Source organism: Idiotropiscis lumnitzeri, chromosome 6 (assembly GCF_059441095.1).
Source record: "Idiotropiscis lumnitzeri isolate Australia: NSW breed Sydney's pygmy pipehorse chromosome 6, RoL_Ilum_1.0, whole genome shotgun sequence".
In the NCBI taxonomy this organism is placed as follows: Eukaryota; Metazoa; Chordata; class Actinopteri; order Syngnathiformes; family Syngnathidae; genus Idiotropiscis; species Idiotropiscis lumnitzeri.
In genome coordinates, this window is record NC_142396.1 from 18,744,113 (window position 1) to 18,769,500 (window position 25,388).

Genomic DNA, 25,388 nt, shown 5'->3' on the forward strand with positions numbered 1-25,388 from the left:
TCATTATTGTCAAATTAAATTACTGGGTCTGAATATTAAGCGCTCATAATATTTGCCAATTATTCTAATCCAACCTAATGGCTATGAAATTACGCCCCCCCCCCTTTTTTTAATTTCTTTGTTTTATACTACTTACACTGTAGTGCAAAAGCACTTTTATAACCAATCGAGATTAAAATGAACCAGCCCATTGACAATGATAGGGGTCAAAGCAATAACACTGAATAGACAAATGTTTCTGTCAGTGCTTTTTAAATTATCTAAATTGCTTAATCCGCCCTATAGATGGGCCTGTACAACAGCATATGTCCATACAAGTCATCTGAAACACACGCACACACACGCGCGCGCGCACGCGCACACGCACACACATAAAATCTGAAAACGTCACAAGAAGTGGGAGGTCACACTGAGCCAGTAATCTGTTAATAGAACAGATTTTTTTCCTCTCATTTACCTTGAACAGGTATCAATCATGTCGAGGAATTAAATGGTCCCTGTTAGAAATGGCCAGCCTGGGGTAATAAAATGACACTCTGACCCCATGACGAGTAAGGTGAAGTTAAAGTGTGCTGGTGTATCAAAGTGTTGAGAATGTTCGTGTTATATATACAGCATCTTCACGTGCACATGTGCGTGTAGGTGTGTGGGCGCGCGCGTGCGAGAGAGAGAGCCCGACAGAGAGAGAGCGACAGAGAGAGAAAGAGAGAGAGATAGAGAGAGAGAGAGAGAGAGAGAGAGAGAGAGAGAGAGAGAGAGAGAGAGAGAAAGAAATAGAGACTGAGTGTGTCAGAGTGGGTAAACCCCAGCGTCTTACACTCGTAACCTATACGGTTGAGTAAATATTAATCCTCACCTCAAAACCATAAAGAGACAGTCTACCATAAAGTAAGTCACGTTCATTAAATTGGAACATTCCTATCAAGTAATGAGATTTTAGGGTAAAGTGTGTCAGTCACAATTCCTGAAATTTGTAAGCAATCCAATCCAACTTCAGCCATAGATAACGAATGGCAAATGCTGCCTTTTCCACCCATATTCTTAAAATCCTGTCAGTCTACTGAAAATACTGTAACATGACTTAAGTGGGGAAAAAGAGAGAAGAAATCGCATTCATAATGGAATGGTTTGTTTTGTGATGTACCTACACTTTTTAGTCATAGCTTTTTCTATCACCATCATCACATACCCCTCAAAAATTAACCAAAAACTGACTAATTTGACGGATTGAAATAATACATTAAATTAACATCTCAATAAAATTGCATTGGATTTAGTCAATCAGAAATTAATTGCATTTAAGGAACAATTAACAAGGCAGTTTGAACGCCAAAACAATGATTAGTAAAACTCAAAATTAGCTAATCCAATGCTGATATAAAATGTAAGGTACTTTTGCGCATATTCGACAATTGAAGAAATCTTAATCTAATTTATACATTTTTGAAACAAGCTGATATACATTACCAACCTTGGAAAAAATAGCCTGAAACTGAATTCGTGTTATTGTGGGCAGTCACCCTTAATCAAGTGACGATTAGCCGGACAACATACGGGTATTTTGTTTTTCAACCTTAGGACTGTCATGTTCCCATTGGTAATAACAAATAAATATAATGTGCTTTTGGGGTGGCAAATGTCGGATATTTTATTACAATGCTTGTTTGTAGCTTGTAAACCAAATTTTAAAAGTGTAGAAAATTCACAGTGGTAAGGTAAATACGTTTAAGTTATAAAGAAAATGTAAATAAATATCCGAATCATCAAATAGATTTTATTTGGGCCTCCAATGTAGCATTGGCTAAACTAGCAACAATCTTGCCGTCATTGTGATATTCTTTCAGAACCTTTTGAGTTTGTAAATAACACGCTGCGTTTGTAAAGCACAGTACAATATAAGAATATAAAGAGCAGGCAGTTGTTAGGCCGGGGTGAACTCTTTGTCTTGGTCTTTAGCGGTATCTAGTGGTCACTTTCAATAATTCCAGAAGGGTTTATTTACTCTTGAATGGCGTTGATTGCTTCTTCGTTGCCAGCTGTGTTCACCGGACTCAATTTCGAAGTTTGGAAGCATGGCTTCAATTAAAGAAAGAGCTGTGGCCTTGAACCTTGCTGAGAAACTACGTAATCGTCCTCAAGGTTTCTTTTTTTCTTAAATCATGTGGTGGCGTGAAAATGTCTCGTGTCTTTTTAATTCTGTTCTTTAATTAATTTTTTGTCTTAACACGTGGAAACGGTTTGTAGAGACAGTTTAATTTCATATGACAGGGATAATGTTGTCTATGTCTTGTCGTTTTTTTTCCAGGGCGAGGTTTGCTCGTGAAGGCAGCTCAGTGTCCTTCATTAGGAAGCAACCTCATTTGCCACCTGAGGTCTTCATTAAAAGGAAGGCGTCGTCGAATTTACCTTGTGTCCCATAATGATTGCTTCCTGGGCTCTGAGGCTGTGGATGTTGTGGCAGACTACATTGGCAGCGATAAGGCCTTTGAGGGTGAGGCTGCCCTGTATGGCTATGCTCAATTGCTTCACTGCCCATAAATTTACTAGTACGTTCTAGGTCCTCAGAATATACCTCACGACTACTGATTAGGATTACATGAGAGTAGTTGGGCTAAACTGAGCACTGGTTGACATTTGTATATGACAAGTACTACTTTGTGAAAGGCTTGATTAACTAGTGGAATTTCCTGTAACTAGTAATACTAATTGTACACAGTTGTCAACTACTGCACACATTTGCCTCAGAGGTAACTTGGTTGTCCTACTTGTGCACTGGATTGTTTTACGAGTGAGGACCAAGGGCATACTAGTAGATGGACAATTCAGTAGCTAGTACCACAGAATAAATGCTTCAAATAGTTGTGTAAGCGTTACATTCTATGCCTGCTAATTACATCTTAGCCAACTCCCAAAAAAGTATTTTTCTTAAAAATATAAGGTGCCACAACATGTCGGAACAAAGTGGTGAACGTGTGCCAAGCTCTGTTGGACTGCAACGTGTTTGAGTCAGTCGGAACTAAAGTGTTTGGGAAAGACAAGAAGCAGGCTGAGTTTCAGGACAGCAAGAGTGCTCTTTACAGGTTAGTCAGAATTTAATACAGGATACATTACATTCAGTACACCAACAATGTGCTTTTCAAGATGTAAATGTGTGGCCTTTGTCTAATTGTATTTGACAGGTTTGTTAATGAACATGCGCCATTAGCGGAAGACCTTGAGAAGGATGAGCTTGTGAGCAGTATCCAGAAACTTTTCTCTTCTTCTCCCTTGGATAGGTATGCCGTCAACCTAATCCATCCACAGAACTCCTTTCATGTACTGTGAACGCCTGAATCATAACCTAATCAAGGTAGTGTTGTTTTTTTGCTTTTGCAGCGAGGCTGAGCATATTTATTCCTCTGGGCCAAAATGTCTAATACCAACGCCTGATATCTCTCAGATATCCGCTAATGTTCCCCAGTTAGGCAATCCTGTTAGTGCCAGTTTACCAGAGGAGAATTTGAGTCTGAGTCCCAACAGAGTGCAGACGCATTCTATTTTACCACAGTCAGGTGAGAAATTACGTATAAAAGTTGTCAGTGGTTGTGATTCTGATAATTTCTCTGGTATTATTGTCTAGAAATCTGTCAAAGAAGTTTTTTATATAACATTGGGGGACAGCTAAAGCAAACATTGAATTTCAGCATTTTGTTCCCTTTCCCGTTAGTCACCCGCCCCCCCCCCCAAAAAAAAAAATCAAAAAAAAAAAAAAGAAACACCTGTGGTTTGCCACCTTTTTTTTTTTTTTTTGGGGTGCTGTAGTACTTCAGTGCATACTTGGACCGAACAAGCCCAGAGGTGAGGGATACGAGTCATATGGCAAACACTACTGAGCTACTGAAATACTGAACTTGACTTTTTCTATTCTTGCCTATATGTGATATGAATCTTTTTTCCCCCAAAGTCCAAGTCATATGATTGGAGTTCCCCTCCTCGGCAGGGGTTGCTCCAATGATGAATATGTTTTGGATTCAAGAATTGTCTTTTCGATGAAACTGGTGAAATGACAATAGCAAACATGCGATTCTTGGATAAGTGTTTTACCTTCATCTGTCATGCACAGGAAAAATAACTGTGTAAATTCTGAATCTAAGCTAGCTCGGTTAACTTGACAGTTTAGCTCACTTATAACTGAGTAGATTTTAGACAGCCAGTTATGCATTTAATTGAAAAGACAAAATAATAGACAATTAGGCATTCCAGGGACACCTTCAAAAATGCAGTCACAATTTTGGCATAGACATGTATACGCGAACCCCCCTCTGAATTGCTTTTCTGGTCGTGAGCATGTCTGTCATTTGATTGGCACAAAAAGCAATGTACTGTATATAGGTTTTCAATGGTTATGGGACACATTTTCTGTCATACACAATGTAACGCCATAAATGCATTGAATTGTGATTTTCGGAAAACTAATGCATGAAATTTGATGGCTTTAAATTAGCCTTTTTTTCCCCTACGCCCACCCCAATAACTTGCTTGTAACTTTAAGGTTGCAACTTGAGACTTGCTTGTGACTTTTACAAGTGCTTGTTTTTTTTTTTTCTGTTTACTTTGTTTGGATGGAAATGGTAGCAGTTGTTAAAAAAAAAGGCTCATAGTGAGACACTTTTTGCTTTTAAATTTTGTATCTGTTTTCACTTTATTTAAAACAGAAATGTTAAATGCCCTCTAAGTAATGCTGACAGAAAAGTGGAACACGTCTATGTATGTATTCATTGTGCTCCCCCCACAGTGGTAGATGAGGTGTGGCAGGAGCAAACTCTCCTCAGGTTATTAAAACTTGTGGATCTCCCTCTATTGGAGGGGGTGCTTCAGGTCAGCCAAATTTCTTCCTGCTCTGCTCCATCACGCCACATCACTCATAATAACCCTGACCTGATCTACGACAGCAACCACCTTGACAGACAGATCCTGAAGGCCTTCAGGGACTCTCAGTATGTTTTGTCTTTCCCTAACATAAGTTCAAAACGAAAGCGGGTAGGACATATACTGTGTATAAAACTCATTACAGCTGTGACATTCATTATATTTTACCACTTCATCACATAGCGACGATGGGTGGCTTTGTGCAGCCCTCGACTGTCTGGACTTCCTCCCCGACCAACCAGTAGTGAAGCTGAGCCGAGAGCTGCCTCTCTTGTTCCCTCAAGATCAGCAGAGGACTGAGCAAGCTGATGTCAACGCACCAGGGAAGCACGAGTACAAGTTGCAACCGACCCACCCGTGTGCTACTTGTGCAATTATATACAGTAATGATTTTACTATCTGGCTCCAGGTAATGAATGCCTTTCTGAAAGCGGCATGGCTCAGTGTAAGATGCTGCTGTATGGTACGCTGGTGAGACACTACACCAGCACAGACAGACCTCCAATACTTCCTGAACAAATGACTGATGTATATTCAGCAGTTACTGATTTGCTAGGTAGAGACTAGAGTGAACCATTAATCACATTTCTTAAATCAAAGATGTTATTTTAAGACATTGTCCCAGCTTGGCTTTATCTTTCTGTCGCCCTTTTGTCCATTTCCAGTGAATGCCAAATTGGACACAGCACTCGAAGTTCTCCAGCTGTGTTTGAAGCTGCTGCCACCAAGCTGCAGAGAGGAGCTTTGTCGAATCCTTGTGTTTATGACTGTGGCAGCTGACGCACAAGAAATAAAACTGGACAAAGAGGTGAGACTCATGCATGCTGTGTAGTACAGAGAACACACGGCAATTACATTTGTCATTTGAAAATGTATCTGCGTTTCTTTTATTCTCTGAAATCTGTGCCCAGATAAATTCTGAGGAGGAAAAAAAAGTTTTTGTGCGCTTTCTGAAAGGCCCCAACATTTTAAAATGGTAAACGTTAGTTATGTTGAAGTGATTGGAAATACCAAGTGTTCCAATTTGTCCGTATTTTATTCCAGGTAGTTCCTATATTTTCCGCTCTTACAGATAAGTCGGGAACATTCTGGAGGTGGGAGCAAGTAGTTATTACGGTTTGTCGTGAGAGTATCGTGGCTTGTGAATAGATAACATTTAGTCTAGTTTGTTGATGTCACCATGTTTTGACTCTGTAGGCAGCTCCTTCAGCTCCACAGCTGTGGCCGGTTAGCTCCTCATGGCCCTAAGACGGCCAATCAGGTGTAATTCAAACCAGAATCATTATCACAAAATGAGGATGAGTAGTCATTAACAGAAGACCGTTGGGCCCTGCTGGACCAATAGCTATAGATAAATGTCGTCTCAAAACACCAGAATAAGTGTTTTGTGCAATAGTACGTGCTACACTCAAGTCTTGCTGAATTACACAAAGGAGAGTAACAAACTACGAACACCGAATAAATTTCTAGAGATAAAATACAATGCATGGCCACGCACAGGACAGGCTGAAAACCAATATGAAATACAGTAATTATATCAGCCAAGTGTGTTTGCACAAGTCAATTCTGGCTCCGGCCTTCCTGTGTGGAGTGCATGTTCTCCCCGTGCCTGCGTGGGTTTCCTCCGGGTACTCCGGTTTCCTCCCACATTCCAAAAACATGCATGGCAGGTAGATTGAACACTCTAAATTACCTCTAGGTATGAGTGTGAGCGCGGATGGGTGTTTGTCTGTGTGCCGTGCGATTGGCTGGCAACCATTCAGGGTGTCCCCCGCCTACTGCCCGATGATAGCTGGATAGGCTGCAGCACCCTCTGTGACCCTAGTGAGGAAAAGTACAGCTAATGAATGGATGTTTGCACAATGGAGTGCTGAGTTTTGAATTTCTTTTGAGAGCCGCACAAGAAATATTCTCAAATTCTCATTTTACTTAATTTTTAGAACAATTTATCTTTGCAACATGATCATATACAATGAATTAATAGTTTATTTAAACTTTTTCCACTAAATTTGACCTTTGTCATTCTGCAAACAAAAACTGTACATTGTATATTACAATATCAATATAGTGCCAAGACGGTTTAAAACAAAAATAAAATAATGGGAAAAAAAATCTTTATCTGCCTTTCTGTCGCTCAAAGGTATTCAAAGGAAAATGACAATTTAAACAGAATGTGTTCATGCAGTCTTTCTTGTTTGAATGTGGTTGTTTTGGCAGAGACGCAAATGTTCCTGACAAAATCAAAATGTTAAAAAATATCTAAAACGTTCCCCAGAGGTGGCAAGAAGTTGCCGTATCGACTGTTGTAAGGTTTTTATGTTGGCGTGAAGCAAAATTTTAGTCTGAACCGATATCTAAGTTACGGTGAATCTTCTCTGCATGTTTGTGCATGCTGCGTAGGGATTTAAAATGCTCAAGGAGGTCTTGTAGTCTGACAATTGGTGTTCTTTAGGGCTTTTGAAGGTAACCGTCAAGTGTCTCTTAACTACAAGCAAATTATTTTAACAGGTACTCTTGCAACAAGTTTGAAACATGATTTCTATCATAGTTTGTGGTATTTGTGTTTTAAACTTGGAGATAATTCTAAACATTTGAGGGGAGGCATCAGTACTCAGACCAGTGTTCCGTCTTTGTGCCTGACTAAATGCAGGGACTCACTGCAACTTTTGGAGCGCTCCACCTCATTTTTTGGTAATCTTTTCATAATGTAACTTGCATCAATAATTTACATAAATCTGTTTATTTACCAATATTAACACTAACTGTCATAGTAAGTAAGGCGGTATTCAATTTATTGGGTATAGGGAGAAAAACAGTCCAAGGGTGAACACTTTTGGAGGGATCAGCTCTGGATAAATTGTATGAAGGTGATGTAAAGTTATATTGTTCATGGAAAATGTAAGCTTTCTGAATGTTAATGCTCAATTGGCCAATTATCAGATTGCACCAATGTTTTAGTGATAGTTTTGCTCAGTAACTCCATGCTTTACAAATGTAGTGAAATGGTCTCAAGTGATAAAGATGCAAAATCAGCAAGGCGCAAATCATGGCGCTGCATGGTGGGGAAAAAAAACTATGAAGGTAGTACAGACCATAATTACTCATGGACTTTGATTTTACAAACAACTGCCATACATTGTGGGTGGCAAAGCACTGGCAAAAACAATAAAATCATGAACTTTTTATTATGTCAGTTTCAGGCATGATGCTTGACCTGTGCCCGTTATGAGTATGTTGTTCGTAGATGGAGAACCGACTTGCAGTGAGGAGGACTTTTTCCAGGGCCATCCTGAACAGCAAAGCTCTTCCAAAAGAGAGAGAAGATCTAATGGTAGTCTTCATGCTCAGCAACATAAAAGAGATCTTAAAGGTATAAAAGTCTGTCAGTACTTTGTATGCATTTTCACGCTCAGTTTCAACGTGCACACAGACTAATATGACTCACTTTTCTGTCAGGTGTTTAAAATTTTTAAAATAATGCAATATTAACAGTTCTCAATTATAAAGATGACTTTTGGTCAACAGATTTCAATAATCACCCCTAAATACCAGAAGCAGGTTTAGTTTGTCAGGCTGAGCTGCTAAGCCCATTAAAGTTGTCAAACTGGAAGGATGGTTGTGGTGGCTGATTGGGGTCGCTTAAATTTTGTTTTAAAATGTTGTTTTCAAAAGTCTTTCTCTGAATTCAATGTGACTGACATCTCAGCTAGTGCACCAGTCAGAAAGTGAAACAAACAAAAACAATCACAGGTTCTTACATGTGACAAATGCAGGTTTTCTGTTGCAATGCATCTTCATAGTTTTGTAACCTGTCCAAAGATTTATAATTTCTGGACCAATGTATGTGAGATTATGTCTGAGGTCATCGGGATTATGATCGAACCAGGTCCTTTTATCCTTGTCCTTAAAATAGCTGAGGCTTTTAAGACTTTAAGTAAACCCCAACAATGTTTTGTCTCATATGGGCTCATAATAGCGAAGTAACAGATTATTTTATGGAAAAGTACAAAGGTTCCGACAGTGAAGATGTGGCAGGAAGGCCTAACTGACAATACATCTAGAGAGGATAAAATATATTTTGAGTGGCAGATTCCAATGTGAGGCAATTTGACAATTTGAGACAATATGGCAACCCCTTATGTTATATCTAGATAATGTAAATGTTGTTTGACAGTTTTGATAAAAGCACAGATTTTAGACGATTGATTGGTCTTCTTTCCTTGTGGGGAGGGTGAGAAATGGGTTAATGTTTTAGTCAATCTGTTTAAATGTTTGGCTGTTTTTGTTTGTTTTGTTCTGATTTTGTTTACTTCACTGTGCACGGACTTATTTTTAACCATATGCTTTATGTATATTGAAATTATGTACAGTACACATTGAAAATTACAATAAAAAAATCACAGGCGCACTGTGATCAAGTCATAGTTTACAAAAAGTCAAGTTATGAAATTCTAACTGTAATATGTATTGTACCTGTTTGAGAACTACACTGTAAAGGATAAATGGTTTGTACTGGTAAACGTCAAAAAGCTATTATTCGATGCAAACAAAGTATTTACCAACAGACTTTTCTACATTTTGCCCCAGATACCTGGAGACCTGCACAAAGAAGTGAGCGACAAGCTGGTTGGGCTTGCTCAGGAGAGACAGCCCGATGTCACTGGTGAATACTTGTTTTGAATTGGGAAAGCATTGCAAACAAATGAACAATAACGGATCAAAATGGCATTGTCCATGAAATACTTAAACATAGGGATCGGAAAAGTAGATTAAGACCGTAATTTTAATTTGATAACATTTATGAGATAGCAAGTCTTGTCTGAAAAAGAACAAGTTTTATCAATGGTCAATTTGTGTAACGTATATTTAATGCTCAGAAACCACGCAAAAAATTATAATTTGTTGCAGTTAAAAAAGAAAAATCATGAATTCATATGGGACTGAGAAAAAATGTCTTGTTTTGTAGGCTGTCAGGTTTCCAACAGGATTTACACTGGCACTACAAAGACCACCACTGATCAGGAACTCTGGTCATTACTTCACATCATTCAGCTCGACACAAAGATATCGGCCAAGGAGAGAAAGCGTCGACTTAGGCAGTTTTACCAAGCGCATCCTGTAATATTTAATAATTACTTTGGTGAATCTGCTGTTAATCTGCTGTAGGTCCGTGCTTTGCTATCTGTCATTTACATCAAATGGAGAATAGTTAATTAACCAGCAGGCTTAAAAGACATTGTGCTGGCTATTTATGAAATGCACACATGGCATGTTTAAATTTAACACTGGTGGATAACCTTTTTGTTGAACTATACTCTAAATAAACATATTCCTTGTAATGCATTTCATGTAGTTTGTTTTGGAGAGATTGAAAGATAGATGCACCCTGTTACAGCAGGGGTGTAAAACTCATTTTTGCGGACGGGCCCCATCGTAGTTCTGATTTACCTCAGAGGGCTGTTAGGACTGTGAATCCATATATTTGTATGAACATCTTACCTTATCACATACACACAACAAATTGAAGGAAAGCCAGTTTTGAAATCAGAAGCCATTATTTGTTCAACAATTCTTCCATTTATTTTAAAAGGGGGGTATTTGTAACAAATGGCAACAGCTCATATCTCAAGGTTGTTAGAAGTGAAGAAAATGAGCTAGAAAGAGGTAGATGATGCACATGATTTGCCCTTGATGGCCAAATCTGGCCCCGGGGCCTTGAGTTTAACACCTCTGCTGTACAGGATGCACTCAGGTTCCCACTAATTTGTGAGTGGAATGAAAGTAAAATAAAACACCTCCCTATTATAGATATTTTGCACCATTGGGGATTCTAGCGCTTCATATGGGTAAAACCCAACACAGTTTGAATAGAAAATCAACAATAGAAATACAAATATGAATGTATTTAAATACATTTGCTTAATATGACTAGCTATACATAGTGTGAGGAATCATATTCCAATGTGTGGACGTATCTAAATTGACAAAGTAAATATTACATTAAATGGAATGTTTAATATAGAAACAACTGGAAAATTAGAGGAGTGGCAATTGCAAGAGGGGCTCGAGCATGGCGTCATGTTAGCCCAACCCAAACCCGGAAGTGACGCTCTTCAAACGATGTTCGCCTAAAGCGCACGAACCCTTGACGCTTTCCAACTACATATCCAGACAACCACTAACACGTCACATTCGCGTGGATCATTTACATTCGATGCTCATGAATCATTGAACCGCTTCCTGAACTAATGGGGTTTCACAGCACCCGGGTGACGTCACTCGTTCATATCGAATCACCCCGCGAGGCGCGCCTCACTTCCTGAATTTCGCGATCCACGCCCCGAATCCTCGGCACTAACCTCACATCACTCTTAAAATTCTGTTTACTGGATGAAACGAAGGGTCTCCCATGTAAGATTATGTTGTTTTGTTGGATGACCGTTGAGCGAGTAAATATTTAAAAGTCACAGAAGCAGATTTGAGGAAGGCGCTGCGTCTCCGCTTTGTTATTGTTGATAGATACGAAATTACGGGACGATCAAACGTCAGATAAATTGAAGCAGCTCATAATTCCAAGAGACAAGTGACCATAAGGTTAGTGACGTTGCAATCGATACGAATATAAAGAGAATTTGTCGTTTGGATGTTCCACTTGTGTATTAGCGTCACGTACTCTTACACCATCACTCATTTTTAGGTTGACTACAAACCCATCATACATTTTTTTTCTTTTTGTATTGTAGCACTTTACGAATCAACCCTATAAAATAATACTGTTTGTCGAGCAAGAAACAAGAGTAATATGCTTGTGACGACCGCGTTATCGCCATATTTAGAAGATATTTAAAGTCGTCACTGCATTTGTTATTTGATATTCCGCAGACTTGAGCATGCCAAATGAGGCTGACCACATCGAGGGCGGAGGAGACAAGGAGTCTGAGGAGAGTGCACACGATTCTGCTGAGCAGTCAGTGAGGAAGCGAGTCCGAACAAATACACAAAGTCCACACAGAGATGCAAGCGCTCCACAAGGTAAGGAGGAGTTCCGTTCAAAACTTCATCAACAGCCCTGAGCAAATTACTGCCCTACTTACAATGTACCCAAGTGCTCCAAATGTTATTAGCAGAGCTGGACACTTGACCCTTTTTTGCTGGTCAGCCCCCAGCCCTACGGCCGCGATCTCTGTACCTTCCTGGCCTTGACCCTCTGGCCTTATTCATAGAAGTTGTCCGCCCAAGAGACCCCCCCCAAACAAATAACAAACAAAAAAAAAACGTCCGTGCATGACGGAGCCACAGGAGAGATGCTCATGGTAGAGGTTTATTTAAACATCGTTGGCTGGCTAATTTACTATTCAAATCCGCTTACCAAGTCACTGATGATGTAGTGGTATGTTCGCCTGACTTGTGTGCTGGCACCCTGGGTTCGGTTCCCACTCAGTAACGGTGTATATGTCTGCCCTGTGACTGGCTAGCGACCAGTTCAGGGTGTAGTGCACCTTTCGCCTGTAGTCAACTGGGATAGGCTCCAGCACCCTCCCCCTGTACATGATAAGCGGTGTGGCTAATGACAATGACACATGACAATCCACTTTCCTTATTATGGGCTTCTTCCTTCTTTTTCTCCACGAACTTGCCCAAGGCAAGTAAGTACGCACTGTTGTGCCCCCCTCTTGTAATAGTATCCCCCAGTAGCAGATAGGAGGTGAGGGTGATGTGATGTCAGAATAAGAAAATACAGGCACGCTTGAACGCGCACTGCTGTCTCATGTCTCGTCATACACAAAGAGTTTGTAATAATAATAATATTCCCTTTATTAGTCCCACAATGGGGAAATTCGCGATTCAAACCCAGGCCTCCTGGGGAGACTGGGTCCTGAACGCGGCGCCTTAGACCACTCGGCCATCCTGTTGCTTTTGACACGTTCAGAGGCAATTTTTGTCGCTTGCTGATTTCGTGAGTAGGTTCATCACACGCACGAAGGCCGATTCATGGGCCGGACTAAAATCCACTTGCGGCCTTTCTAATAGAACCCTTTTTTAATATTAGTCATCCCTCAACCCCCGCACTAAAATTGGGCGTCCGGTCGCGGTTGAGGGCCGGACCGTTCCACCCCCAGCTCTGGTTATTTGTTCAGTATTTGGTGAACACCTTCAACCTACATAACCTTTACAGTGCATCAGTTTTAGGAGAACAGCTCACTGAAATGCAGTTTGAACTGACCATTTGTTATCCACGTAGCCAGCCCACCCAAGTTTGTGTCTGTAGAGGAGTTAATGGAGACAGCAAAAGGAGTCACCAATATGGCTTTGGCCCATGAAATAATGGTCAACCAGTCTTTTCAAGTGAAACCGTCTGAGCTTCCCGAAAGAAGGTGAGCTTGTTTTTGCTTGCTAGAAAGATGGATGCAATGATTTCTTTGAATAACAACTCATCCGCTGCCCTTTTTGTACAGTTTGGAGCACAGAGTAAAAGAGATTGTGCACCAAGCATTCTGGGATTATTTGGAAGCTCAATTAAAGGAGGATCCACCTCAGTACAGCCACGTCATCCAACAGCTGGTCGAAATTAAAGAGGTGAAGTCCAGGAGATGACAAACACAAAGTTTTATTACATGGCAAATCAATGAGTAAACGGATGAAATCTCAGATCATAATACCCCAAAGGATGTCAGGGTTTTGTCCACTTTTACCATTTCTTATAGATCTATGAAAACAATTCAATAAAGTTATATTTTTATTTCAGAAAAGAATCACAACAAAGTAGGGTGAGAGTGGATTAATAGGCTGCCTTAAGAAAAAATGCAAAATTTTCTCTTAAAATATAAATAATTGAAATATCATATGTACACAAGACATAAACACACGGAGTGTGATTAATTCACAGAATACTACAACTTTGTTTTTATAAAACAAAATATAAAGTAAAGGTTTTTATCCCCCCCACATCTTGGGGAAGATTGCGACCCTGCTTGTCGATTGGGTGGCAGGAGAGAGGATCACTCCTTGTGTGCGTTTGAGTGTCATGTTTTGGCAATTTAGGTTGTCTTCTGGTGGAGCATGGGGCTTCTTTTCTTCCCCGACAATTATGCTGATACATCAAAAAACGTAGCCAGGAAGTTGCATGCAAGTATTGAATTGGAAAAACCCATGCCAATGAAAATCTTTGCACCGTCATTTATGTTAGTGTCTTAAAATGTCATTGCTGAGATTAATGTTGTAAATGTTGAGATTTTTCCATATTTTTCCTTTGGCACAGTTAATGAATCATTATTTATTTGCAGACGTTGTTATCTTTCTTGCTGCCGGGCCATAGTCACTTGCGGTCCCGAATTGAGGAGGTTCTTGACCTGGCTCTAATCCGGCAGCAGGCTGAGAAAGGAGCACTGGACGTTGGTGCCCTTTCCAATTTCATTATTGAGATGATGGGATCGCTTTGTGCCCCCTGCCGGGATGAGGACGTCAGTAAACTAAAGGAGATCACAGAGTTTGTCCCCTTGCTCAAGTAAGCAATAGAAAAGTAAACAATATGATTAGTTTATTGTCCGGGGTGTTCTTTACTTACTTAAAGCCCAATTTTATGCAGTTCAAGTCACCCAAACTAAAAGGGAACTCAAGTCCCAAATGTTCTTTGCAATATGTTTTCTATGCCTCCACTAGTCAAAACGCGGTACAGTAATCCCTTGCCATTTTTCACTTCACTTTTTGCGGCTTGAGTGTTTCGCTGATTTTTCCGAAATATTCAAAAAAAAAAAAATACATATCAGCAGCCATATTGCAGAAAGACGTGTTCTTTCAAAGAGATTTAGTTGACCCGGCGGCGTTGTACGTATCCACGGGCGCTTAAACAAATTGCTTGATTGGTTTCTGCCGCGAGTTCAACCAATGGCAGCAATAGTGGATTTATCCCGTGATCTTAGTGGCTGCGATGACCCATCGTCTTCCGTTGTTGTATCTTGCCAGTGTCGTCAATAAACGAACAGCAATTTTGAACAACCTTCCATTTGGAAACTCACAACGTTGTTCAAATGTGCCATTCAGTTAGTCAGAGTGGAGGTTGATAAGTGGTTAGTAAACAGATGTGTTCAGAAACTGAGCGGAGGTTGCTCAACCACCCGACATGCACGGACGGCTCGCTCATTACGACAAAACATTGACAAAGTGTTTGTTGACGTTTATCATAAAACAGCCTGCCTTAACTAGAATCCCGCATTGCATTTTATCCAAAGGTCGTTGTTGATGTTGTGCAAAGTGAAAGTTTAGCCATGATTACTTATGGCAACGAAGGGAAGTAAAGGAAGAAAAGGCACTGTTGCCGGAAGTAATCGTGGCTGAACTTTCGCTTTGCACAGTTACATCAACAAGGACCTTTGACTAAAATGCACCGCAAAATTCTAGTTAAGGTAAGAAAATTTTAGGATAAAAATTTAAACCAGCCAACCTTTCATCAGAATAACAGAGGCGTAAATCCCCCCAAAATAAAAATTCGAAATCATAATAATCAAAGAAATTCAACATGTTCACATTTTTTTTTTTACTGTGCTGGGTTTAAAAATGAGGGATTATTGGATTTTGATCAAAATTCTTCTTGTGGAATAAGAATTAAGCAATTTAATCCACCTATTTTTGTCCATTTCCAAGAGCTGACATTTTATCTGGCACTACCCCGTGCTGTTGACTGAAATTGATGTCAAAGTGCCCTCGGGTTTGCATTAAATATGTCACATGACCAAACTCAGAAAAGAGGTGAGCCGCGTCGATCACAATGCAAGCCCGAGGGCACTTTGACGTCAGTTTCAGTGTTCAGACTAGTTGTGGCACATCTAAATATTTTATTGGGGAAACAAATATTGACTTGAGATCCCATTTTATGAGGTCGCAGCAATCAAGCAACTATTTTGGATTATTTTATTTTTTTCCATATTGGAGGTGGGGAGTAAAATAGTGGGGTTCAGCATTTTAGGTCACTAATAATTACAGTTCTTACTCGCATCCAAAATCAGCTTTTGCTATTTGCTTTTAAGTAGCTCTACCCGAATCAACTCCTATAGATTACTACTATTACTTTTGCTGAAATACACATCATAGGCCCAGAAATGAAAAATCCAATTTGATCATAATTGTAAATAGAGTGCACTTAATCTATGTCCTATTTTGCTCAAAGTGCATCACCATCTCTAATCTCGTTGCACACTTGAGTACAATGACAATAAAGGGATTTCTAATTTCTAAGCCTCATATTATATTTTTTGAAAACATATCTACACCGACGTCCTAACACTGCCGCATCAACTTTCTGGAAGTTTTTTTTTAATTTAAAGTAACAATTGCACCTCCAGGATCTCTCACCGTGCACTGACCAATGGCAGAATCCAGAGTGTTTTTGTTTAGTTTTTTTTCACTTTTGGTAAAGTTTTAAACAGCCACGGTTTGCCTTTGGCAACAGGTGCATCTACTTCTTCTACTTCTACTCAACCGGCTGATGCACGTGTGACTGTTTTTAGCAAGTGTCCAAAGGGATCTGTCCCTGTTTAGACTGGGACACATTATTGGCCCATCGAACAGGTGGCCGTACCAATGACATCTGCGCAGAGGCGTCGTGCAAGCACGTGTTTGATGTCACCACTCCCATATTCGATGTGCCTACTGGCGTTTTCGCCGGCTCAATCAGAACAGGGCCAGATCCCAATTGGACTCTTACTAAAAACAGTGTGGAAAGTCAGCCCTAAAAAACACATTTTCTGATTGGAATCGGATATGCCTGCTGTCTAAATGCAGCCAAAGCTTCACACGACTCTGTGAACCGAACTCATACGTACTACGTCACACACACATTCCTCTTGGGTTCTTCGATAAATCTGATGCATTATTGTAAGATAAGATGAAGATCACAATAACTTCAAGTAACTTTATGTAAACAATTTGTGTATTTCTAATCATGTTTTTATACACATTTGTATCAATGATAATTGCTTTAACACACTTACGTTGTTATTTTAACACACAGACACAGTATCCTGAAGATGTGTTTAGTTAAAGTAACCTTTACACCGTGAGTTGTGATTTTCTGCCTGCTGGAGTCTCCTGGTGATTAGTTATTGATGTTTTACTGTCTTCTGGTGATTAGTTTAGGCTAAACAGAACTTCATTGTATTTTAATTTCTTGTCTCCTTGTGATTCTTGAGTCAAGCTAATAAAAGCAGAGCCGGTGAGAGGAAGAGAGGGAGGAGTCACGCGGAGCGGCTGCGAGCGGGCGAGCTGCCTGCTCGCTTCCGCTTTGTCCCACTCTTTCCCCCGCCGGCCGGTGAAAATGAATGCCATGTCTGGTTCCTCCTGGCCTCTCAGCCATCTTTTTATTTCGGCTGTTACCTTTAGAAAGTTATTTCAGTAAGCTCTCCCATAAGGCGTCAGGGCATTTAAACCTGACATTTAATTATTATTAGTATTATCATCTTCTGCCTTCCTGTGTGCTTGTTCTGTCTGTGCTTGTCTGGGTTTTCTTTGTGTTCTCTGGCTACCTACATTCCAAAAACATGCTTGGGCAACTATAAGGCTTGGCTAGACTCAAAATTGTCCATAGTTATAAATGGTTGTTTATATTTCACTATCCTGCAATTAACTGGCAACCAGGCCAGAGTGTATACCGCCTTTCTCCTCAAAGTCAGCCTGGATAGGCTCCAGTTCACCTTTGACCCTATTATAGAGAAGAGTTTTGTTCTGGTTAATGTTCTGCATAGCCCCATACGACAATATTTACAAAGGTGTAACATTTCTTTCTGTCGTTTTCCTCTTAGGGCCATATTCTCGCTATTGGACCTGATGAAGTTGGACATGGCTAACTTTGCTGTAAACAGTATCAGGCCTCATCTCATGCAGCAGTCAGTTGAGTATGAAAGGAACAAGTTCCAGGACTTTCTGGACAAACAGCCTAGTAAGAGCATTACCCAATTTAACATTGTTCGTGTTTTCTGAAAAAAAAAATCAATATTATTGGTAAGTACTAAGTACAGCATTAGGACCGCCTCATATTGAGCAATGCAGCAAACTTCACTGCAACACTTGCCCAGTGTGTGAGGTTCTTCCACAACATTTCATGAGTGGCCGAATCTTGGCCATTAGTTTTGCGTCAATTCAAAATTTTAATCACAGTTGCATGATCCGGTGAAATCACAAATTGCAACCAAACTAAATGGACATATATTTTCACACATGTGAAATCAATTTCTGTTTATTACGCAAATAAAACAAGGACATGCTGCCAAGCCATTGACAGATATAGTACACATATTCTGTTTTACAATACTTGACCATGTTTATAATTTCATACGTACCGGTGGATGTAATTGGGGAAAAATGTACACGAGCAGCATACGCACCGAGCCGGTTACATTCAAGTAAATGGGAGCGAGCCCAGCCCTAATACCGTTTTCTCTATTTCTTTAGTAACCTGTATCTTCCTTGACTGCCACTCTTATATTCTTATGAATTATAAAATATTATGCAGTACAATATATTATATGGGAATCCTCAGAATGCAACCAAGACTTGCATGGCACACATCACAAGGACCCCATACATTATGTGCGGGGGTAAGTGGCCAACTTTAAATTTTTGCACAGGTTGTGGCTCAGTCGGATACTGCAGTATCGCGCAGTGTGCAGTGGCCCTTATTTAACTTGAACACACCAATACAAAAACGGTTAACTAAGAGTATTTCAAATAAACTAAAATCGGGTTAATGCTACTTAAATTGCTCATGGCAATGTTTCTATTTAAAAATGGTGCCAAATATCTTGATTGAATCAACATTTTCACATTTTGATACCTTACAACCGCAAAACTACCTAAATGTTTTTTGTTTTTTATTTCAATTTTATGTTCTTAGCTAAATGGGTCAAGTTCAGCCAAACTGGATGGAGAGTGTCTGTGAACATCACATTACAAGTCTGCTCAATTTAGGATTTAGGTCTAGACTTGGGCTGGGTCATTTTAACATGAATATTGTTGGAACTACTCAATTTTAGCTCTGGCATTCGGGATCATTGTCTTGCTAAAAGATGACTCTCCTTCCCAGTCTCAAGTCTGTTGCTGCATCCAACAGGTTCCCTTCCAGGATTTGCCTGCATTTTATTTTTTCTTTTACAAAAAGCATTCAGAAAACACAATTGTCACACTATTTTGTCAAACATCAATTTGAACAGAAGCATAACGTGTCATTTTTGTACAATAACATTAACCTCAAATTAATCATAAAAAGATTACATATATCAGCCTCAGTCCAGAAGACTTTTGATTCCAGTTATTATTTTCACGCAGACGCCATTGTTAAACTAGAAAAAGCCATCACACATTTCAAATGACAATCAAGGATTTGGCCACCAGGGGGAGTTGTGCACACGAAGCCTCTCGAGCTGAGCCTTTTTTTAAAAAAAAAAAAAACAATTTGGGGAAAACCTTTGAGGGGTCAGAAGGCTTCATATCTGCATCACTACTCAGAATAGGTGTATTTATACCAAGAGTAAATTACACAAAGGTGGAGTCTATTTACTAATTACGTGACTTGTGAAACCAATGAATTGCACTGGATGATATTTAGGGGTATCAGCATACACGTGGTGAAATACAAATGCACCACATGCCACACTTTTCAAATTTATATTCACTTAAAATTTTGAAAAACAAATGTCATTTATGCTCCATTTCACGTGTATGTGTTGATTTGTGATAGCTAACAACAAGATAAAATAATGTTTGATGTAAATACTTTTTTAATACTTTTCAAGTCCAACTTTGTTCTTTATCAGTGATGTTGATAATAACCTTCATGTTGTAGTTGAAAAACACATTGCTCTCTTTTTCAGATGCTTTAGACTACACTGAGAAGTGGCTTAAGGACACATTAAGGAACTTGAGGGAGGCTTCTTCCACTGATGCCTCAGCTGATTCTCCTGCTTTCCTTCCTACTAATGTCCATAATCAAGCATATTTGCGCCTACTTAAGTGGGAACACCTCTCAGAGCCCTTCCCTGAGGTAAACCTTTTGATAAGTTCGGTCTGTGACTCTTTTGGAAAAACTGAATACTGTGCTACAGTTGGATTTGCTCTTGAGATTTTTTTAAAATATTTTTTTTTGCTACCCAGACAATGTTGATGGATCAGGTTCGGTTCCAGGAAATGCAGCAGATGACTGAGCAATTAGTTTTGCTTTCATCGATATTACTCATAGTTTACACTACCACGGGGGAAGCCATCTCAGGTCTTCCAGGGCTCATGGAAACTCTTAAAAACACTGTTCACGCCATGCTTGCAGACATGCACACACTGTGAGTACAAACTCCTCCCAACAGTTTTATTAAACAACTTTTATTAAGTCATTCCATGGACGACATTGGTGAAATTTTGCATCTTATTTATAGGTATGCACCATGGTTGGTTGTGCGCATTGTACTTTGTATCTAGAAGTTCTAGAATTTTGTTCAGATATGTCTACAATTTTCAAAAAAAATATTTATAAACTATACTACAATATATTTGATGAACCGTTATACCATGTGATGGGCTACTCACAAGGTTGCATTTGGAATTTTGGCATGTGTTAATTTACCAATACGGTAACTGCACTTGCAGTTTGTAGTGTTGCTTTGCAGTGTAAACTACAGCCACAATAATATACAAATTGTTAAAATTAATTAATTTCTGTGTCAAGCCTGTCAATCAAAACTGATTATTGTGATGTGATACATCAGAGTGTGTAAGTGTACCTGCAATGTTAGGCCAGTCACTGTACGTTCTATACAGGTTCGGCAACTAAAAACGACTACATTTATTGCATAAATAAGATTGAAATTTGTCCTAGTAGATTTAGGCACCCTAGAAATAAATTTGGGTAAAAAATACTCAATTTTGATACTCTAAATGGGTCGATCTTACGTTTTGTACAAAACTACCAATTTTGGGATTGTCAATCTTTTACCCAAAATTGAGTTATTTTTTGACCCAAAATGTTTTTAGAGCACATGTTGTGTTTCTTCATGCAAATACCATCTTGCCTTTATCTAGGTCTTTCAGCCTACAAGAGACACTAGTGACCACTGGAGAGAAACTGTGCGTGGAGCTAAATCAATGTTTAAGCCAGCATGGCTTTGCTACATTATCTACTGACCAAAAAGACACACTGATGGGGCAAATCTCTGCCACCATCCAGCCGGACAACACAGTCCGTCAGTTGATGGGTAAGTCATGTCAACTTCCAGTTTGTTGGTTGGCTGTCATCATTGAATTGAACCTCCTCATCTTGCCATCTCTTTCAGACTCTCGGGTTCAGAACTACCTGCTGGCCACTCTGGATTCTAGTCAACACAAGACACCCCCTCCAATCCCTGGAGGTCTTGTACCCATCTCCAAGGAGCTAAACAAACTCGCTGTTCGCTTCAGTAGTCTGGTCAATTTCAATAAGCTAGTCTTCTCCCCATTCTACCAAAAGATTCTCCACAAGTGCTTCTCGGCAGCAGGTTGTGCCAGCACAGAGACGTAAGCTCTAGGACATTGGTGTGAAGTAGGTTTTCGAGCTAAAAGTTAAATTCAACAAAAGGAGCTGAGGGATAGTAATGAGCAGTGCTGACTAGGAACATTCATTTCATTTCTCAGAAGGAAATAACCCATTTCAAATAATCTAATAACACGTCTTGGGAAAAAAATGCCTTTATCTTCTGCTATGCTTACACATAGATCTACTCTATCAAGTCCAGTATGTTTTTTGCTTTGGACCAGTTTTTAATTCTTCAGTGGTTTAAAGAACAGATAACGGCCACGAATAAATAACCACAGCCACAGATGCAGATTTTAATCAAAACGTAAAAGGCAACTTATAAATTTGATGCACCAGCTATACCGTAGAATTAACCAATATTTAATAAGTTGGGTTCAAATGTTCCACTCCGTGAATCTTCCTCTAAGCACTGTGGCTTCATTTTTATAGTTTGGTGTAAACTAAAAAAAGTAGATCAAGTGCTTTTAATGAAGGACTAAGTCCATAATAACCAGTGAACTGAGAGTTGTTCCTCCAACCACACTTTGGAAGAGGGGTCACCAGCCCTGGTCCTTGAAGGCCCCCGTCCTGAATGCTTTAGACTTTTCCTTCCACCAAAACACATGATTGAAATGATCAGCTCATCAGCAAAACATTGATGATGATCTGATCATTTGAACCTGGTGTGTTGGAGGAGAGACATCTAAAACTGAATGCAGTCTTGATGTAATCCATTAGCTCTTTTGTCCAGGGAAGTGACATTTACTGGGGCAACAATGAACTTAAACAAAGCCACTTGGAATAATTTGTTCATGAATTGCAATCGTGAATTTTATGACGATACATATTTTTTGTTTTATCATACAAGTTTTTTTTAATTCTAAAAGTAAATTCTATGGAGGTTGCTTTCACTGCGGACATCAAGATGCGGTGTGGCCGTGCTCATCAGCAAAGTGTTGCACATTACCCGAGAGTGTCGACAATAATAATAACAATAGTAAGGGCCCATCATCTTTTATCACATTAATAATAGTATAAATGGGCTTAATGTGAACATATTAACGTTGCTAATCCGAGTTTAAAAATAACAAATCTATGTTCAAGTCTCCAAAATATTTGGCATATTTTGTCGGACTTGGTCTTTTCCAGCCATCAGTTATTAATGACTTACTATTGTCAAAGCCAAATCTTCTTTTGACAAAAGACATTGTTTTGACAAAATTCTGATGCACAAGTGCCACTTATTCATAGATCAGGTACAGCTTCCTCATGTGTACTTCCCAAAAACAACATTTTTATTAAGTTAGGTTTTGTTAGGTCAACTTATATAGGAAAAATCAGTAAATAACTAATTACTCTCAAACTGCTCCTTAATGCCACGCCCTCCTCCCGTTTCCCATGTCTTGGTGGAAGATAAAATTTGTCCATTCACAATTATTGTACATATATCGCTAATAAATTACAAAAGCTGCAATCAATCGTCACCTAAATTTATTTAGACATGTTGAGCAGAGCTGGGCAGGTGGAAGAACCCGACCGTCCGACCCGGCTGGACGCCCATTTTTTTTTGTTTTTGTTGCGAAGGGGGCGGGTCAAATTTATAAAAAGGATTCGATTAATCAACAAAGGCCTGAGGTTGATTTTAGTCCGGCTCACAAATCGGCCCTCGTGCGTGTGATGACCCTACTCGCAAAACGGGCAAATGACAAAAATCGCCTCCGGACGCTTCACTACCAACTGTTTGTGTATGAATAGACGTGAGACAGCAGTGTGCGTTCAAGCAAGCCTGCATTTCCTTATTCCAACATCACGTAACCCATGCCTCCGGCCTGCTCCTGGGGCACACCAGCATACCACTTTGTGTAGCTCTTCCGGGGAAATCCCAAGGCGTTCCCAGCCCAGCCAGGAGACATAGTCTCTCCAGCGTGTCAGAATCAGAATCAGAAATCCCTTTATTGTCATTGTACACAAGTGTGCAACGAGATTCGAGTCCTGAGTCCTGTCCTGAGTGTTCCTACAAAAGGTCATGAACCGAGTCCAACCCTCACTAGAAACAAATCCGACTTGCCTGCAATGTGGAATGTCTTATACAATTCAACAAAATACATGTGGGCTGCTGGGCAAACTTCAGCCGAGGGTGTAGAGCTGGTCCACTGTTGCTCGGCCAGGATGAAATATACACTAGTCTTTCAGAAATTCAACATCCCTTTGATCCCTCGTCTCTGGCATCCATAAATAGACCTTACCAGTGAGGCTGATGAATGTGATCCCCATGTAGTTGGAACACACCCTCTGGTCCCACTTATTAAAAAGCAGGACCACCACAACAATCTGCCAATCCAGAAGCACCATCCCCACTGTCCATGCAATGTTGTAGAGGCATGACAATCGGGACAGCACCACAACATTCAGAGCATTTAGGAATTCTGGGTGGATGTCATCCAATCGGACCTCCGGGTCTTGCCACCGAGGAGCTTTTTAATCACCTTGGTGACTTCAACTCCAGTGACAGGAGAGCCCTGCCTTAGAGTCCTGATATTCTGAGGATTTAGACAAAGGTGTGTCTGTCCTTAAGGGCCGTTGTCCTGCCTGCTTTCTATCTCTTCCTGTAAAAACACACCTGATTCAAATGATCAGGATTATTACAACGCTTCTTCAGAGCTGCCGATGAGCTGATCGTAAAGATCACTGCATTTGCCGGTGCTGTTGCATTGCGGTCACCCTCTGGATTATGGCGTTAGATTTATGCCACAATTACGTAAGCGTAATGTCAAATACCGCTTACAAAAATTAATTTCGTGTGTACGTAATGTGTAATACCGCGTACAAGCCACAACAATGTAAGCGTGATGTCAAAAACCGCATATGAAAAAATGTTTTCTGCATACCAAAATGTACGCTTACGGCGTCTCCCTTCTCACGGACAAAACGCAGATTTATGCTTACAATGCAGGCGTGATAACTGTGCCACAGTTCTTGACCATTCAGGGGTCAGACACTCGGGCTGATTTTGATTGGCTGAGAGGTTGAAGTGAGCCCAAGTAGAGAGATACACTTACATTTCAGGGCTGGTTGGTCCTGGTATTTCGATAATATTTGCAATCTATTTACAATAATTTGTATGGACAAATAGTATCTGGTCCCTCCCGTTATTCCGATCAAGACATGGAGGAGGGAGAGTGGCGTGGCCATACTGCTCATTTTCAGGAGGTGTTTTTTAAAGTCGTTAGTTTATTGACTTCTCTGAAATGAATTGATATAATTGAAAATGCAAGGTCTTATTACTTTCTTGTAAAGAAAAACAAATTGAGCTTGTTAGTGAAAAATGTACCATCCCGGCTGGATGACCCCTTTAAGGCATAAAGATTGAATCATGCTTCTGAGTGTGTGTGTTTTTTGTTTTGTTTTCCTCAACATATTGCTGAAAAGGTAATCCAATTGTTTTGTCTCAGTCGATTAGGTAGCAGAAAAATACACAGAATTTGTGTGATTAGACCAACTTGAACCATGTACTGGTATTTAAAATTTAATTTAACTTATTTACGTTTGTTTTAAAATGTTTAAATTGTTTGCAAGTTCTACTTCTCATGCACTCTGTATGTGATACATTTACACGTCATGACTAAAATGTTCGGTAATCATCAATAAAGCATGTGTCCCTTTCAGAAATGATTACTGTCATAGTTCTTTTAACTATTCTGACAACTGCTTGACACCTCGTTACTTAAGCGGATCGCACGTAATACAAAAGGATCTTCTAAACCGGGGGCCACATGCGGCCCATTAAACATTTTACTCCGGCCCGCCAAACTTGAAAAAATTAAATGAATAAACCTTGTTCATGTTTTAGTGTTTTTTTTCAAAGACATATGTATTATTGTGATGCTTTTGTTCACTTTCATTTAAAATCAAATGTATTTTTTTTCTCCGATGAGGTGAGGTTACCGAAACA

General features: G+C 39.8%; 3 protein-coding genes across 6 annotated transcripts in view; 2 read left to right on the forward strand and 1 right to left on the reverse strand.

The window, feature by feature from the left end:
* Positions 1-25,388, reverse strand: part of ccdc73 (coiled-coil domain containing 73) — a 51,619-nt gene that overhangs the window by 20,242 nt on the left and 5,989 nt on the right. For both annotated transcript variants that reach the window (XM_088299490.1, XM_088299489.1), the window contains exon 2: positions 6,602-6,729. The gene's annotated coding sequence lies outside the window, so the exon portion shown is untranslated. The remainder of the gene's footprint in view (positions 1-6,601; positions 6,730-25,388) is intronic.
* On the forward strand, positions 1,979-10,251 carry LOC148335504 (DEP domain-containing protein 7-like). The gene is made up of 12 exons (XM_088299491.1): positions 1,979-2,139; positions 2,306-2,491; positions 2,939-3,080; positions 3,180-3,275; positions 3,376-3,551; positions 4,775-4,976; positions 5,092-5,229; positions 5,310-5,464; positions 5,574-5,716; positions 8,153-8,278; positions 9,496-9,571; positions 9,875-10,251. Exons 1-12 carry the CDS (start codon positions 2,073-2,075, stop codon positions 10,072-10,074), a joined length of 1,707 nt encoding a protein of 568 aa, XP_088155617.1. The 5' UTR covers positions 1,979-2,072; the 3' UTR covers positions 10,075-10,251.
* On the forward strand, positions 11,219-25,099 carry tcp11l1 (t-complex 11, testis-specific-like 1). Of its 3 annotated transcripts, XM_088298936.1 has the most exons (11): positions 11,221-11,319; positions 11,428-11,502; positions 11,791-11,940; positions 13,151-13,283; positions 13,365-13,485; positions 14,193-14,413; positions 17,703-17,839; positions 19,770-19,939; positions 20,050-20,231; positions 20,968-21,140; positions 21,219-25,099. In XM_088298936.1, the coding sequence occupies exons 3-11, from the start codon at positions 11,799-11,801 to the stop codon at positions 21,440-21,442; spliced, it is 1,503 nt and encodes a 500-aa protein (XP_088155062.1). In that variant the 5' UTR covers positions 11,221-11,319; positions 11,428-11,502; positions 11,791-11,798; the 3' UTR covers positions 21,443-25,099. The 3 variants fall into 3 exon arrangements, with proteins under 3 accessions (XP_088155063.1, XP_088155062.1, XP_088155064.1); XM_088298937.1 differs by lacking the exon at positions 11,428-11,502 and having other exon boundaries at positions 11,219-11,319; XM_088298938.1 differs by lacking the exons at positions 11,221-11,319; positions 11,428-11,502 and having other exon boundaries at positions 11,816-11,940; positions 13,155-13,283.